Raw genomic sequence first — 17,493 nt, forward strand, 5'->3', positions numbered from 1 at the left:
ACTGCCTCGCCCAACTTGGCCAGCACTTTTTCTCCCAGCGGCCGACCAGATGCTTTTTGGAAACCTGCAATCAGGATTTGAACCCAGGACATTACTGCTCCTGACCGTGGATGCAGAGCAGAGTGGTCCTGGCTAGCAGCAAACAGAACAGGCACCAGCTAGTAGCCCTAGCAGCTTTGACCCTCCTTCCCACCCACCCAGGTGCCTCCATTATTCTCACCAAACTCACCAATGTAGAAATTGGTCGCCGTCCTCATCTGCTTGTGCTTGGCGAGGACGTAGATCACGAGGGAGTTGCCCGCCAGACCCACCACCATCAGGACGGCGAAGAAGAGGGGCACCAGCCACGCGTCCACCAAGCGCGGCGGGCTCCGGGGCTCCGAGACATTGGCGCACCACAGCCCTGTGGTGCAGACCGAGCTGTTCGGGAACAGGAAGGAATCGTTGAAGTCGGAGACGAAGGAGCCCACTAGCATGGCTCTGCTTTTTGTCGAGAGCAGCCTCTGCCGGGCAGGAGCACCGAATTGGGGCTTGGGACGTCCTTTGGCAAGAGTTTTCAGCACCTCGGAGAGCTCAGCAAGCGAGAGAGATGTTGCGCTGCTCCTCAAATGGGGATCTATGAAACTCTGGCGGACTCAGGGCTGAGGGACACTGAATTGGGGCTTAGGATGTCCAGTGGCATGAGTTTTCAGCACTTCGGACAGCTCACCAAGTGAGAGAGAAGTTGCGCCGCTCCTCAAATGGGGATCCAGGAAACTCTGGTGGACTCAGGGCTGAAGGACACTGAATTGGGGCTTGGGACGTCCAGTGGCATGAGTTTTCAGCACCGCGGACAGCTCACCAAGCGAGAGAGATGTTGCGTTGCTCCTCAAATGGGAATCCAGGAAACTCTGGCAGACTCAGGGGCTGAGGGACACGTTGGGGATCTTGTCCTGGCTTGGCATCATCCTAAGAGGAGCCAATCCTGTGACAGTTACGACTCTCTCCTCCCCTGAAGTCTCAGAAGGAGACCTGCGTCTCTCTTACTCCAGAGTCCTTCTTGCACATTATTTGCAGTGTCCTCTGCTTCTCAGGTTCCTTGCAGAATGCAGCGTGCTCTCCTGAAACTCACTGAGGACCAGGAACACACCAGGGACCAGTTCTCGGGCACAAAGGTGGCATCCATCAGCAACACATGCCGTCAAACGGGCACGCTCCTTTCAGAGTAGAGGGCTCTTATTCCGATGCAGAGGAAATCTTGGGACGCAGGAATGGTGCATCCCATCCAACCATCCAGCCACCTGGGACTGCCGCCCAGCTCCGAAAGGACCCAGGTGTCCTGCGAGTTGGAAAAAGCCAGGAGGAAAGAAGGGCTGGTCGGTTTTAAGTGGCAGAGCGATTGCTCCCCTCCTGCTCTTTGCAAAAGCAGAATTTCTCCTCCCGGGTCTCCAAGCAGGCGATTGGCTGACTGTTCTATATTTTTTCCTCTCTCTTTCTCCACCTGGGGAGGGGGAGATCCTGCTACCAGGCAACCCCCTGGGAGAGGACTCGATTGGTGGGCTAATTCAGCAGGCATGGAAGGCATGAAATTATTATGCCACGTGCAGATAGAGAGAAAGAGATGGAAGGCACATTTCATTTTGCTCTTCGTTCCGGCTTTGCAGACAAAGCGCACCAGACTCAGGAAAATCCACGTGCCAATTTTTCCCCCCAGAGTAAACTCTATTTATTTATAGATAATTTTTATTAATTTAACATATAAATTATAGTACAAACCACAAAATTTCGCCACCTATACAATCTTTTTTGGGGACTTCCATCAGCACCTCTGATGATCCACCGTTTTAACCACTTCTTATGCATGTCTTAACTTCATATTGCCTTTAATTATCATAGCTAATCATCCTCCCCTATATCCATTTTTGCAATAGTTCCAATAATTCTCCTCACAAAACTCCTTGCAAACCTACAAATGTGTTCTGATCATCACAATTACTTTTCAAATAGTCTGTAAATTTAAGCCAGTCTTCTGAGAATCTCTGGTCCCGCAGATTTCGAATCCTTCCTGTTAGTTTATCTAATTCTGCATAGTCCATTAATTTCATCCTCCATTCTCCTTTCGTCGGTAATTCTTCTTGCTTCCATTTTTGTGCCAATAATATTCTTGCTGCTGTTGTTGCGTACAAAAACAACTTACATTCTTTTCTGTTTATATCACTTGAAATTCGACGTGCCGATTAATGACTTTTCGCCCGAGTTTGAAAGCAAGCCCAAGTTCGCGAAAATGAAGCCCCGCACGTTCTCTGTTTTCGACGTAAACGGGCAAATCCCTTTTGGCGTTTAGATTCAAAGCCAGATGGGAAAAGCTCTCTCTGCGGCAGTCAAGTTTCATTCAAGTTCGCTGCCATAGAAGCAGAAAGCACATTTGCGAAAAATGCAGGAAGAAATGGCGTCGGCCCAAGACAGGGGCAAACCCAAGGTCTCAAACAGAAGATGATTTAAACTATTTGTTTAGTTTTGAGCAGCTCTTAATATTTAGCATGGTTGTGATTCCGAAAGGCCTTCCTTGATATGTGTAGCTGAATGCAAAGCTAATAACCTCATCTGCACAATGTATTTAAAATCAGAGGTATTCCCAGGGCCAGATTGAGGTTTGATGCGGCCCTCAGCTCCTGAAGGTAATGGGGCCCTTTATATGTACGGTTTTCTTTTGTCCACAACAAATTGCCGCTGTTTTTTGTGTTGAATATATGCTATATGGTCATTTATGGACCTCATAGGTATCTCAAGCCATATTGGATCATTTCCCAATATTCATTTACCCCTTTCCGTCTCATCTCTTGGCCTTGTCTGTGTTTACAGCGGGAAATATTCATGAAATATTCTTTCCACAAGGGCCAACATTGATGCCGAAATCCAGCATCGTATGATCTCTGCGAGTGTGGCTTTCTCCTGACTGAAGCACAGAGTGTTTGAGGACCGGGACATTCCCAGAGAAACCAAAATGCTTGTTTACAAAGCTATTGTACTACCAACCTTACTCTATGCTTGTGAAACGTGGACCACTTATAAACGCCACCTCCAACTCCTCAGAAGATTCCATCAAAGGTGTTTCCGAAATATTTTACACACCACTTGGGAAGACAGGTGAACTAATATCAGTGTACTGGAAGAAGCAAAGACCACCAGTGTTAAAGCGATTCTTCAACATCAACTTCATTGGACTGGTCATGTTGTACGGATGCCTGATGATCGTCTTCCAAAGCGACTACTCTATTCCGAACTTAAGAATGGAAAGCGTAATGCTGGTGGTCAACAAAAGAGGTTCAAAGACTCTCTCAAGGCAAATCTTTAAAAATGTAGTATAAACACCGACAACTGGGAAACACTGGCCTGCGAGCGCTCCAGTTGGAGAACAGCCTTGACCAAAGGTGTTGTGGGCTTTGGAGACACTCGAACTCAGGACACGAGGGAGAAACGTGCTAAGAGGAAGGCATGCTTGGCAAACACTCACCGGGGTCAACTCCAGCCTGGAAACCAATGTCCCCACTGTGGAAGGATGTGTGGATCCAGAATTGGCCTCCGCAGTCACTTATGGACTCACTGTTAAAACACGTGTTTATGGAAGTCAATTTTACTTGGGGTCGCCAAAGGATAAAGCCCTGAATCATTCTCAGCCAACGCAGCTTTCTGCCTAAACACCGTGAAGAAGTGTTTGCTGCTTCCAGGTGCTTGAAAAACGCTTCAGCTTTTGTCTCGGGTGCACACTGACCCGAAGGGAAGAGAGGGCATGTGAGACCAGCGCTTACGCAGAGCACTAAGTGGCAAAACACAGCCAGAATTGACTCTCTCCCTCGCTCCCAAAGTGGTTGAAAATTGGAGCATCATCGCGTGAAGGTCTTTGTTCCGAGAAAACGAAAACACCGGATAATTTATTTCGCCGCTGCCAGGAAAAAAGCTGAGCACCTGTGCTCCAAAGGTGCCAATTTCAGTACGTATCTCTGTTTTCCATTCCTCGCCCCCCCCCCCACTTTAAATCTCCACGTTTGCACGAAGACGTCCTCGTGAAAACTCGGGAACGTTAGGCCTGTGGCCTCTCTTGGCTTTTAAAGCAGAGGTTGGAAGGGGGGCTTAGCTGAATTCCCCACATTACGAGACAAAAGACAATCTTCACTCGCAAATTTCTGTTGCAGATTGCCTCTTACCAGTGTTTTTCTGGCGGTCTTTGGCTAAGCACCTGGGCAATTTCTAAAGCATGGGTAGGCAAACTAAGGCCCGGGGGCCGGATCCGGCCCAATCGCCTTCTCAATCCGGTCCGTGGATGGCCCGGGAATCTGCGTGTTTTTACATGAGTAGAATGTGTCCTTTTATTTAAAATGCATCTCTGGGTTATTTGTGGGGCATAGGAATTTGTTCATTTTTCCTCCCAAAACATAGTCCAGCCCCCCACAAGGTCTGAGGGACAGTGGACCGGCCCCCTGCTGAAAAAGTCTGCTGACCCCTGTAATCTAAAGTCTTTCTCGCACACAGCTTTGCATTGGGGAATCCAGCAAATGGAAAAAACAAGAGATGGAAAAGTTAGAGGAAGAGAATGTACCTTTTATAATATGCGCTCTTCGTAGGGCTGCCTTTGAAGGTGACCCGGAAACTGCAATTAACCCAGAATGTGGCAGCTAGACTGGGGACTGGGAGCGGAGATCATATAACCCCGGTCCTGAAAGACCTACATTGGCTCCCAGTCTGTTTCTGAGCACAATTCAAAGTGTTGGTGCTGACCTTGAAAGCCCTAAACGGCCCAGTATACCTGAAAGAGCGTCTCCACCCCCATCGTCCAGCCCGGACACCTGGGTCCATCTCCCGAGGGCCTTCTGGTGGTTCCCTCCCTGCGAGAAGTGAGGTTACAGGGAACCAGGCAGAGGGCCTTCTTGGTGGTGGCGCCCTCCCACCAGATGTCAAGGAAATAAACAATCTGACTATATAGTAATTGATGGACCTAATAGGTATCTCAAGCCATTTGCCCATAACAAAATATGTAGTGTACCCAAGTCATTGTTCAACCGAAATACAATTAAGAAGTATTTTAATAGGTAAAGGGACCCCTGACCATTAGGTCCAGTCGTGGCCGACTCTGGGGTTGCGGCGCTCATTTCGCTTTACTGGCCAAGGGAGCCGGCGTACAGCTTCCGGGTCATGTGGCCATCATGACTAAGCCGCTTCTGGCGAACCAGAGCAGCGCACGGAAACGCCGTTTACCTTCCTGCCAGAGCGGTACCTATTTATCTACTTGCACTTTGACGTGCTTTCGAACTGCTAGGTTGGCAGGAGCAGGGACCGAGCAACAGGAGCTCACCCCATCACTGCGGGGATTCGAACCTCCGACCTTCTGATCGGCAAGTCCTAGGCTCTGTGGTTTAACCCACAGTGAAATACAATTAAGAAGAAATATATTCATAGTGAAATAATTATTACGCTCCAACTTAAAATTTGCACAGGCCCAATTCTCCAATCTGTTAAGGTCATCTCAAATCTCATTTCTGCCTTCTGCAGCATTTGTTCCCCATCCCAGTTTGGCGTCATCTGCAAACTGGGAGGCGTTGTTGATGGCTGAGTGGGGTGGGGGTCCTTCACAGCGCAATGGCCGCACGCCTTTGTTCCCAACTTCCAGAGGGCCGGTAAACCAAGTTTGATTTCACCTCCTCCTCCTGAGATAGCTACACTCACCCTTTCTGCCTCCCAACTCTCACCGTTCTCAGGCTCCTGGAAATCAGCAGCAACGAAAATGCAGAAATCCACCACCTCACCTGTTCGATTTCTGTCTGCTGCTTGGAAATATGAGCCTTCCCCCCCCCACCTCCCCAACGAGTCCCCTTTCTGCATTTAAGAAAAGCAATACTGCAACGCAGCTCTTAAAAGCATGATTTATTATTATTATTATTTACACGAAAAACATCTTACGCGAAACGACGTTTTGTTCTTCTGGAAAATGCAAAGTTGGTTTGTACATTCAGAAGGAAGGTCTCTGAGCTGTTGTAATGCAAGGAAAGTGTGTATTGGGGGCGCATTTCATGTTCAAATGCCCCCCCCCAAAAAAATTCTTCTTGCATGTGGAAAATTAGAAAGGTTGGGCAGTAGTTTCCTTGGCAGATTAGATTTCTGCAGGAAGGGAGTTTCCCCCCAAATAGGGGGAGCTTGCAAACTTGCAAACAAAACCCCTAAGTATATTTCAGGGGGAAATGTGTTTAGGGCCAAGTTAACCCCACGAATTTGGCTGCCTTCCCACAAAATCCCACTGTTTTGACACCATCGTGGCAACACAAGAGGAAGAAGAGATCCTTTCCAAAAAAAACCCCAGAAATTGTGGCATCGTCTCGGAAAAAGTCTGAAAAATCACAATAAGTGCAGCAACTCTCAATAAGAACATTTGCAAAGGGACATTGCGGATCATCATAAAACCGCACACACACTCACACAAAAACTCAACTTTGGTATATTTTTCTGAGCATGCAACAATCAAAATAAAAATCCACATGTGATCAGTAGCCGGAGGAAAAAAGGACAATAATTTAACTGATTTATAAGACCCTCTATTTCCCGATGATTCCTAGCTGGAAGGGCCCCTCAAAGGTCATCCAGGCTAACCCCGTGCAATGCAGAAATCTCAGCTCCTACCCTTTATTGATCACCACTGGTTGAAGCCTAGGCTCCCCAAGGTCAGAAATCGATCCCCTCTACAGATAGGAATTCAAACTAGCATGTGAAGGGCAGACCAGTATATCAGACAGAGGTGCAGCGGGAAGCCTCCTCCAGGTTTGTCCTTTTTAAAAGATCCAATCGCATCCGGTGCAAAGAGCCTTTGACAAAGATGCTTCAGGGCTGATATCCTGGGAGGAGGTTCCCTGTTGCCCCCTTGCCTGTATTATTTTATTAATTTATTCAATTAATGATGACCCTTGGGGCTGATATCCTGGGAGGAGGTTCCCTGTCGCCCCCCTGCCTGTATTATTATTTTATTAAAAATTTATTCAATTAATGATGACCTTCAGGGCTGATATCCTGGGAGGTTCCCTGTCGCCCCCCTGCCTGAATTATTTTTATTTTATTAATTTATTCAATTAATTATGACTTGATATCCCAGGAGGAGGTTCCCTGTTGCCCCCCCTGCCTGTATTATTTTTTATTTTATTAATTTATTCAATTAATGGTGACCCCCCGGGTCCCTTCCAACTCTACAATTCTACGATTCTAACAATCGAAAGACCACAGGTTTCCCCGCCCTGCCCTACGGAGGGATAGGAATCCGTTCCCGAGGAGCAGGCTCAGCTAAATTCCTTTTTGAGGTCTAGTAACTTGCGTAGACTTCTTTGGAACCGGCGGCGATGCACGTTTCAATTTAATTTAATCTTTTTAAAAACTCGCTTTATGGCACGACAGAGGAAATTGGGGAAAACCAAACGAACGAACCAGTTGCAAAGAAGATGGGATAATTAATTATTATTATTATTGCTGGGGTCATTTCATCAGTAGATAGCAATTTGGGGGGAAACCGAAAACAAAATCCGAATCCATTGGCCATAAAACGTACGGATACACACCTATTATCTTTAAAAATACACTATATTACATTTTACAAAACGCAGGCTGGCTTCTGACAACTTGGGAGGTGGTTGGCAAAATAAAGGGGGAACCTGCAATTGTCATTTATACGTTTAGAAAATGAGGCAGTTTGGCTGAGAACGGATGGCTGCTGTGTTTTTTTTTTTTTGGGGGGGGGTGGTTTCGCTACAGACACAATACGACCCGACCCCCAAAATTCAGAGAAATTCGGATTATGAATCGAAGCACCATTAAGGCCAGTTAGAACACTTTTTCCTCTGGAAGGTGTTTGCAGGAGAGACCCCAATTTCCAAGAGGCGTTGTGTCCCTGCCATCCCATAATAAAAGAGCGTTGAGACAGACACTAACAAAGCCCATTAAAACTAAGAGAGAGAACCTCCAGTCCCAAGAGCAGTCTACCTCTGCCCAGAAGCCGGATCGGATGGGCGGCCGTTTCCTGGCACGACCCCCCCTGCGAGATGGACCCGATCCTCTGCCGAACTTGAAAAAAAGGGTCTTGCACACCCCCCAAAAAAATTATTCAGAATTCAAGGCGCTTGTGGGAAAACCCAAATTTTGCCGCTTTAAAATCGAGCCGAGCCGAAGCTGAAGCCAGCCGTTATAACGCCAGCTCTCTAAAATTTGCTTTTCAAAAACCAGGGATATATATATATAAATAGATAATGGTCTCCAGGAGGTCAGAACGGCGACTGCAAAAACGACCGATAGGAGAGCCGTAGCAGTTCTTTCGAGAAAGCTCACGGGAGAGAGGAAAGCTTTTCCCGAAAAAGCAAAAAGCAAAGGATTTCCCTTTTTTCACACTGCAAAAATGCAAAAAAACAAAAAAAAACACGACTGTGTCAAATTGGGTTGGAGAATTCGCCCCTTTTCAAATTCTCCAAATTTGAGATGCAATACTTCTATTTGCGGGGGGGGGGGGAGAGGAGGAATTGTAGCCCATTCGCACTGAGCCATTTATAAATCCCAGTTTTTTCAAAAAAGGAGGGACCTATTAAAAATATACGCATTTTTATAAATTGCCTGCAGACTAAATTACGGGCGGCATTTTAAAATCAAAGGGTTGTTTTAAAAATCAAGCGGCCTGGGCCAAGTGAGTCGAACGACGCAACACAACCCTACTTTTGGGGTGCGCGGCCTTAAAAAAGGGACGAGTTTTCACCCAGCCCCCCCCAAACTTTGTGGACTCCCTCTCCCACCAGCCCCAAGCAGCTTCGTTCACTACGAACCCCAAAATCCAGGACACCCCCCTCAAAACTGGTGCCAAAGTTTTGTGGTCCTTTTTTCGCGGTGAAGAAACACCCTGTGTTTTGTGGCACCCCAAAAAAACAGAGCAATAGATAGACCCTCAAACCCGGGGGTCACCCCCCTAAAACCCCAATGAGTTTAAGGGTCTATGGCTCCGTTTTTGGGGCGCTGCAAAACGCGGGGTGTTTTCGCTGCGAAACGTTTGCCCGGCTATGATTGGGAGCGAATCGGACGATATTGGGTTTGGGGGGTGACCCCCGTGACACCCCCCTCCCTGGTTTGTGGGTCTATGGCTGTCTGTGGGGTGCGGGAAAAAGGGGGGTTCTCTGCAAAAAAAACCCCACAAAAACCGGCTGCAAAACTTATGCACCAGTTTCGAGGGGGTTCCAGTTTTTGGGGTTCGCCGTGAACGAAGCTCAGCATGGTTTGGGGGTGATGGAGGTGATGGGGCTCCCACATCCAGGACTTGCCAGGCAGAATCGGGGCCTCCAAAATGGACCAGAGGGCTACTACTCTGAGGGAGGGGCCGGTAAGAAAAGCATCGTCTGGCCTGCATCTTTTGGGTACCCGAGATGGGAGGCGGTTGCTAGGGAACCACAGACAACACCTTCCACCAGCATCTCTGGTGAGAGACGCCCTCCCTGCCAAAACTCATTTGCCTTTAAATACTTTTTTAAAAAGCCAACGGAAGCAGAAATTTCGAAGCGGGGGGGGGGGGGACGGGTCGGACCCCCGGAAGACGACCCGGAACCGCCATCAGCTCATTTGCTCCAGGTAAGTCGAAAGAAGCGGATCCGGAGGCAGGAAGATGGTGTGCTTGTTGCTAACTTTCATCTGGCGTTTCCCTTCGTAGTCAGAACCTAAGACGGACGATATAATAATAATAATAATAATAATACCACCAATAACAAACTTAGTTGGTCTCTAAGGTGATACTGGAAGGAATTTTTTGTTTGCTTGTTTGGTAGTAATAATGATAATAATTTTGGCTTATTTAAACACCTTGAAAAACAGGTGTTCTTATCCAAAAGGAAACAAGCAAATTCATTGGTACCTTGGTTCCCAAATGCCGCAAACCCAGAAGTCAGTGTTCTGGTTTCCGAACGATTTTCGGAAGCCGGACGTCCGACGCGGCTGTCGGCTATTGTTTCCGGGGCGCCTGCGCCAATCAGAAGCCCCGCCTCGGTTTCCGAACATTTCGGAAGTCAAACAGACATCTGGAACGGATTAAGTTTGGCGCTTTTGTTTTTGCTATTTATTTTGTGTTTTTGTTTTTGAGGCTTTTTCGGGTTCATTTGCTTTTGTGACTGTGCAGAACCCAGTTCAGCTCCTGATTGATTGATTGATTGACTGCGGAAATGGATAAAAGCCCTCCATCCAAACAATGACCATCATCAGTGCAGGTAAGAAATTTTTATTATTATTATTTTTATCATCTACAATACTGCCTTATTTATTTTATAGTACAGGACATTGATTCTTGCTTTCGTTTTATGGATCAATGGTCTCGTTAGATGGCAAAATCCATGTTAAATCGCTGTTCTAGGGGCTGTTTTTACAAGTCTGGAACAGATTAATCCATTTTGCATTCCTTTCTATGGAAAAGCGCTTTGGTTTCGGAATGGACTTCCAGAACGGATTAAGTTTGAGAACCAAGGGACCACTGTAGAATGAAAACCTTAGGAGATATTTTGGGGGGGAGCCGGGAGTTGGGTGGGGGCAGAAGGGCTTTGCAATTGCACTTTTTTAAATTAAAAAAAAGTTATTTTCCACTTATCACTCAGCCACGGAGGCCGGAACGGGAGGCAAAGGCGGATCCGAAGGGACTCGCCCTTCCTGCAAGGGAGAGATAGCCCCGTTCGACACGGGCAAGCAAGTCTCCTCCCAAAATAAATACGAAATAATATCAGAAAGGAGCCCTTACTGGCAGAAGCGAGGTCCATGTATTGGCAGACGGCGTGAAGAAGAAGCCTTTCGAAGCTGTAAGAAGAGAGATCGACAAAACACGTTTTTATCCTTTTCTGCAAGTTCTTTCCTTCGGTTCAATTCACAATTCTGGTTCCCAATTCTTTCCTTATTTTCCCAATTCTTCCCTTATGCTCCAATTCCTAATTCTGCTTCACATTTCCTTCCTTAGGTTCCCAATTCTTCCCTTACGTTCAATTCCCGTTACATCTATCGATCAATTCCCTTTACAAAACAATATTATATATACCGTCGCGGAACGGAAGAATTTGCAGCATTACCCCCCCTGCCTGTTTTAAATCATTACTTATTTCTATATTGATTTCTCTTCCTTATCATCTTGCGTTGGGCAACTTCCCCCTCCCTCCAGAAAATTAACTTCCTACTCTCCATCCTAAATAATAATAATAATAATAATAATAATAATAATAATAATAATAATTTTTTTATACCCCGCCTTTCCCGGTTCAGAAAACCGGGCTCACAACAAATTTAAAACACTTAATTGTGATACAACAAAAAAAAACACAGCATAAAATACAGTATAAAACGTGAATAACAATAAATTCAGAATTCAAAAATCAATATAGGGGGAAAACCCATTCAATAAACAATAGCTGGCTGGCTAAATTAGTCCTATTTGGGCCAGCGAGGAGACCAGGGGAGAATTTGCTGTGGGATCCCAGAGCGGGGAGTCTTCATAAAAAGGGAAGGAAGGGGAATAAAAGATCAGGCTAAATTCAAATTGAAAGCCAGGAAATTAATAATAATAATAATAATAATAATAATAATAATAATAATAATAATAATAAATTTTATTTATATCCCGCCTCCCCAGCCGAAACCGGGCTCAGGGCAGCTAACAACAATTAAATAATACAACAGGAAATTATTAATAGGAAAGAATTAATAGGAAATTAACTTCCTATTTTCCATCCTTTACAGATCCTTTACTCTGGATACGTCCGGTTCCCATTTCCCAACAGCTGTTGGCTTTATCAGTACGAAAAAACCCAAAAAAAACAACGTTGTGCATCGCCTTCTGTACTACAATTCCCATCCGGGCGCGGCGCCTGGTGCGAGAACCGTTTGGTCACCTGTTGTCCATCATCGCCGTGTAGACGGAACGAGGGCTGGTCGAGAAAAAGGCCAACAGCTCATCTTCGAAGCACTCCAGGGTCCCCTGCGGGGGGAAATAGAAGCGGCGGCAAATAACAACAAAGCTATTTTATTATTTGTACCCCGCGCCCAGGCAAAGCCGCAACAGCAAAGGTTCCCAGGCGCTAGTTTCTTCCTCGGCCCCGCGTTCGAAACCTACCATGGGGATACGGCTCCGCTTCAGCGTGGTCCTCAGGCGCCGGCTGATGCGCTGGAAACACTCTTGCGGGGTGTAAGTGGCGTGTTCTGCAACGGAAACAGGAGGAAAACAGGGTTGCGGTTTCTGCATTGCGCGGGGTTGAGATGGATGACCCTGTGGTGTCCCTTCCAGCTCTGAACCTTGGCGGTTCTAAGGGGAAGGCCAGGGGCTTCTACCTTGTTTAGCTTATATGTAAGTTTGGCACTGCCAGGGAGTCTCCCCCCCCCCAGCTGTTGCTCCTGAACAGGGAGCGTTTGAGGGTAGACTGCTCTTGCATATGGAGGTTCGGCTGAAAGCAGAAATCTCTCTAACTCCCTTCAAGCGCAAAGATGTTCTGGAAACGTGAGCTGGGAAGACAGATGCCCACTTGATAGGAAGGAAGGAAGGAAGGAAGGAAGGGAGGGAGAGAGAGAGAGAGAGAGAGAGAGAGAGAGAGAGAGAAGGAAGGAAGGAAGGAAAAAGAAACAGAGAGAGAAGGAAAGAAGGAAGGAAGGAAGGAGAGAGAAAGAGAAGGAAGGAAGGAAGAAGAAACTGAGAGAGAAGGAAAGAAGGAAGGAAGGAAGGAGAGAGAAAAAGAAGGAAGGAAGGAAGGAAGGAAGGAGAAACTGAGAGAGAAGGAAAGAAGGAAGGAAGGAAGGAGAGAGAAAGAGAGAGAAGGAAGGAAGGAAGGAAGGAAGGAAAAAGAAACTGAGAAGGAATGAAGGAAGGAAGGAAGGAAGGAAGGAAGGGAGAGAGGGGGGAAGGGGTTTTTTTGCACCAGCAATGCAAACCACCCTGCAAGGCAGTCCAGGCCAAACCCTCCATACCTTTCCACTTGACATCTGCTTTTTCGGCCATCTTGCTCTTCTGCTTCTTCGCTGCCTCCTCTTCCAGGTACAAGAGGACCCGTTCTTGTTCCTCGCCAGAGCGGTTCATGAAGTCGTTCCAAATCTTAGCCGAGAGAGACACACACATAAAAACGAGAGAATCCCATTAACGCACAACCCTCTCTGCCCATCCTGAGTCAAAAAACCAGCGACTGGAGTGGGGAAAAGAGCTGCGCTTCGGAGGGCCGTTGATTTTATTTTATATTCCCATCAGAAGATCAATCCACTTTCAAGTTGATTAAGTGGGCGGAAAGCCAGAGAACCCAAGTGTGGTTTGTGCAGGTTCCGAGTGGAACTTAAGACTCAGGGTTGTGGTTATTAACCTGCGTATGCATAAAAATCCATTATTATTTTTTAATTTAAATTGGATTATTATTATTTTTTTTAAAATGCTTTTGGAGGAAAAACCTTTCTAAACGTAGTTTTCTATTTAAGTTATAGTCCAGCAGGAAATAAGGATTTAAGTTTTTCGTTTGTGCTAAAACTCAGTCTAAGTTGCTTGTTGTTGTTTTTTAATGCTTTTAATAAACACGGATACATATGCTGCAATGTTATTGTTTTTGATTTAAATTGGGTTTTTGGAACGGACTAAGTCTGAGAAGCAAGGCACCACTGTTTTTAAAATAGGGTTTATGTATTTATTTTGAAATGGGGTTTATGTATTTATTTAGGTTGGCCGAGTTAAGAGGAACAAGATGCAAACTGCACACCAGGAAGAACTTTCTGAAAATAAGAATTGTTCAATTGTGGGTGATTTTTAAGTAGGGGTTGCAATTCTACGATTTAAGTCTGCTCAGCAATCGCTCCCGGTAAGGGAACTCGAAATAATTTTGCATTTAAAAAGACACGAGCGATAAAAACAGCTCACACGATTTGATACATAAGGCGAAACAATTAAAAGATTGCTTTTGTATGCAAAAACGTTTTGAGGTTTTGCAGAAACAAGCAGCAATATGTAAAAAAAAAGGTCTTAAATCTGATACATGCTATTAAAACAACAACAGTGCCTCCTTTATCTCGCACCATCACTCCCAACTGGAACCTGAGTTCGAAAGACAAATTCCGGACCCGGGTACGGGAAAAAGGCTTCGGAATTCAGAACGCAGACTCATTCAGATCCCAATTCCTGCATAGGGCTGAAAACGACAAGCACGGGCGGCTTCAAAGTCTGCAAAGCTTTCAGAATTAAAAACGTGCAAAAGCGGCTGAGGTTTAGCAACGCTCTCTTTCCATCTGGCAGCTCAGGTCCGGCAAAGTTCCTTTCCCGTCGCAGCAAAACGATTTCCTTTAACCTCGCAGCCAATTTGACCGAATGAATCAAAGCCGAATTGGGGCGAGATGCGATTCCCAGCTACGAAATGCAAATTTGAAACATTGCCGAATTGTTGATTTGTTTGAATACAGAAAAGATGCAATTTTCAAAATAATAATAATAATTTATTATTTATACCCCGCCCATCTGGGCGACCTCCAAAAAAATATTAAAATACTGTGATACATCAAACATTAAAAGCTTCCCTAAACAGGGCTGCCTTCAGATGTCTTCTAAAAGTCTGGTAGTTGTTCTTCTCTTTGACATCTGGTGGGAGAGCGTTCCACAGGGCGGGCGCCACCACCGAGAAGGCCCTTTGCCTGATTCTCTGTAACGTGGCTTCTCTCAGGGAGGGAACCGCCAGAAGGCCCTCGGGAGATGGACCCAGGTGTCCGGGCAGAACGATGGAGGTGGAGACGCTCTTTCAGGTATACTGGACTGAGGCCGTTTAGGGCTTTCAAGGTCACACCAACACTTTGAATTGTGCTCAGAAATGTACTGGGAGTCAATGTAGGTCTTTCAGGACCGGTGTTATGTGGTCTCCACTCCCAGTCCCCAGTCTAGCTGCCGCATTCTGGATTAGTTGCAGTTTCCGGGTCACCTTCAAAGGCAGCCCCACAGAGAGTGCATTGCAGTAGTCCAAGCAGGCGATAACCAGAGCATGCACCACTCTGGACAGATAGGGTCTCATCCTGCGTACCAGATGGAGCTGCCCTGGACACAGAATTAACCTGCGCCTCCATGGACAGCTGTGAGTCCAGAATGACTCCCAGGCTGCGCACCTGGTCCTTCGGGGGCACAGTCACCCCATTCAGGACCAGGGAGTCCCCCACACCCGCCCGCCCCCTGTCCCCCCAAAACAGTCCTTCTGTCTTGAGCTGAGCTGTGGTTCTCAAGGAAGAGAGCTGGAATTTAACGAAAAGAGACCACAACGCGTACCTTGACGTACGTCTCGTTGTTGCAGGCTTCGGTGAAGATGCTCGGATTGGCCGGGCGCACGATTTCCCCGTCTTCCCCTGTGCATTCGTCTTGCTCCAGGAGAGTCATCAGGTAACGTGCTGTTGGGGAAAAGCAGAATTCACGATACACCTCTGCAGCTTAGCAATGGGTCCAAGCAACCGTAGAAAGCCGAAATCTGCATATATTGCTCCTCCCACTTTTGCAGCTGGCCCCGCCTCCACTGGCCGGTGCCCCGCCCCCAGAACAGAATTCGGCCCCCTGGCCGGAAAATGCTTCCCCTATCATTATGCACTGGGACGCGGGTGGCGCTGTGGGTTAAACCACAGAGCCTAGGACTTGCTGATCAGAAGGTCGGAGGTTCGAATCCCCGCAGTGACGGGGTGAGCTCCCGTTGCTCGGTCCCTGCTCCTGCCAACCTAGCAGATTGAAAGCACGTCAAAGTGCAAGTAGATAAATAGGTACCGCTCTGGCGGGAAGGTAAACGGCGTTTCCGTGCGCTGCTCTGGTTCACCAGAAGCGGCTTAGTCCTGCTGGCCACATGACCCGGAAGCTGTACGCCGGCTCCCTCGGCCAGTAAAGCGAGATGAGCGCCGCAACCCCAGAGTCGGCCGCGACTGGACCTAATGGTCAGCGGTCCCTTTACCCTTTACTATCATTATGCAACACGGCTCAGTTGGCAGAATCACAGAATTGCAGAGGTTCCAAACCTGTGCAATGCAGAAATCGAACCCGCAACCCTAAGATTAGGAGTCCTGGGCTTAAGTGATTGCAGCGGTCTGGGGCTTTTTAGCTTAGAGGAACTGTGAGGAGAGGAGAAGGGACCCCTCCCTGGGGGTCCTCTAGCCCAACGCCGTGCAATGCTGGAATCTTTCGCCCGAGGCGAACCTCGAACTCGCATCCTTGAGAATCTTTCGACCTAGGTGAACCTCGAACTCGCAGCCCTGAGTCTCAGGCTCAAGCGATTGCAGCGGCCTGGGGCTTTTTAGCTCAAGGGGGACTCAAACCCACAACGCAGTGTTTATAACAGCCTCGCGTTCTACGGACAGAGCTCTCCCCGGATCAGAGAAGCTTGGTTGCGGGTTCGAGCCTCGCGGGTTGGACTAGATGACCCCCGGGCCCCTCGCGACTCTTCTGCGTTCCCACTGCGCAGAGAGAGGCGCCCCCAACCCGGAACTCAACTGTTCTCGAGGCGCTGAAGGCTCTTGCGCCCTTTGGCCCGGGGGATGAGATCCGAGTTGCGTATGGCTTGGTTGATGTAGTACTGCTTTCGCTTCGCCGGGGAAAATCTCTTTGCGGTGGGGCTGGCCAGGGGCGGCAGACAATCCTCAATCCTTCTGCAAAAAGGGAAAACGAAGCGTTTTTAATAATAATAATAATAATAATAATAATAATAATAATAATAATAATTTATTTGTACCCCGCCCATCTGGCGGGGTTTCCCCAGCCACTCTGGGCGGCTTCCATAAAAACCAAGAATACAGTAAAATATCACACGTTAAAAACTTCCCTGAACAGGGCTGCCTTCAGATGTCTTCTGAATGTCAGGTAGTTGTTTATCGCTTTGACATCTGGTGGGAGGGCGTTCCACAGGGAGGGTGCCACCACCGAGAAGGCCCTCTGGCTGGTTCCCTGTAACTTGGCTTCTCGCAGGGAGGGAACCGCCAGAAGGCCCTCGGAGCTGGACCTCCGTGTCCGGGCAGAACGATGGGGGTGGAGACGCTCCTTCAGGGATACAGGGTCGAGGCCGTTTAGGGCTTTAAAGGTCAACACCAGTACTTTGAATTGTGCTCAGAGACGTACTGGGAGCCAATGCAGGTCTTTCAGGACCGGTGTTATGTGGTCCCAGTGGCCGCTCCCAGGTGATTCAGCCTTTTTTAGGAACACAAACAAACAACTTTGCAAATAAGAAGTGCAACCGGTTTGACTACCGGCCTGAAGCAGGAACCTCGTCAAAGGAAAGGGCAGCCGTACCCAGCCTCACGGATGCTTCGAGCTGAAATTTGGGGTCCCTTCCAACTCTGCAAACCTAGACAGCATCTTAAAAAGCAGAGACATCACCTTGCGAACAAAGGACCGTTTAGTTCAAGCCATGGTTTCCCCAGTAGTGATGTATAGAAGTGAGAGCTGGACCATCAAGAAGGCTGATGGCCGAAGAATGGATGCTTTTGAATTCTGGTGCTGGAGGAGACTCTTGA

At 47.4% G+C, this 17,493-nt stretch overlaps 2 protein-coding genes across 5 annotated transcripts in view; both read right to left on the minus strand.

Annotated features, from left to right (window-relative positions):
* Positions 1-1,251, minus strand: part of KISS1R (KISS1 receptor) — a 285,361-nt gene extending 284,110 nt beyond the window's left edge. For 3 of the 4 annotated variants that reach the window (XR_014215176.1, XR_014215177.1, XM_082206609.1), the window contains exon 1: positions 230-1,251. Coding sequence is in view for 2 of the 4 variants with exons in the window: in XM_082206609.1 (XP_082062735.1) it covers positions 230-476 (247 nt within the window). In the remaining 2 variants the exon portion in view is untranslated. The remainder of the gene's footprint in view (positions 1-229) is intronic. The other variant, XM_082206610.1, reaches the window with a different exon arrangement.
* Positions 1,252-5,885: 4,634 nt separating this feature from the next.
* The window catches only part of R3HDM4 (R3H domain containing 4), a 12,098-nt gene continuing 490 nt past the window's right edge, over positions 5,886-17,493 (minus strand). Inside the window, exons 2-8 of the mRNA XM_082206701.1 lie at positions 16,478-16,632; positions 15,278-15,396; positions 12,967-13,090; positions 12,122-12,207; positions 11,901-11,986; positions 10,763-10,818; positions 5,886-9,698 (exon numbers count right to left, since the gene is read on the minus strand). Coding sequence (XP_082062827.1) covers positions 9,595-9,698; positions 10,763-10,818; positions 11,901-11,986; positions 12,122-12,207; positions 12,967-13,090; positions 15,278-15,396; positions 16,478-16,632 — 730 coding nt within the window. The 3' untranslated portion in view covers positions 5,886-9,594. The remainder of the gene's footprint in view (positions 9,699-10,762; positions 10,819-11,900; positions 11,987-12,121; positions 12,208-12,966; positions 13,091-15,277; positions 15,397-16,477; positions 16,633-17,493) is intronic.

Source organism: Podarcis vaucheri, assembly GCF_965113315.1.
Source record: "Podarcis vaucheri genome assembly, chromosome: 18".
Lineage (NCBI taxonomy): Eukaryota > Metazoa > Chordata > Lepidosauria > Squamata > Lacertidae > Podarcis > Podarcis vaucheri.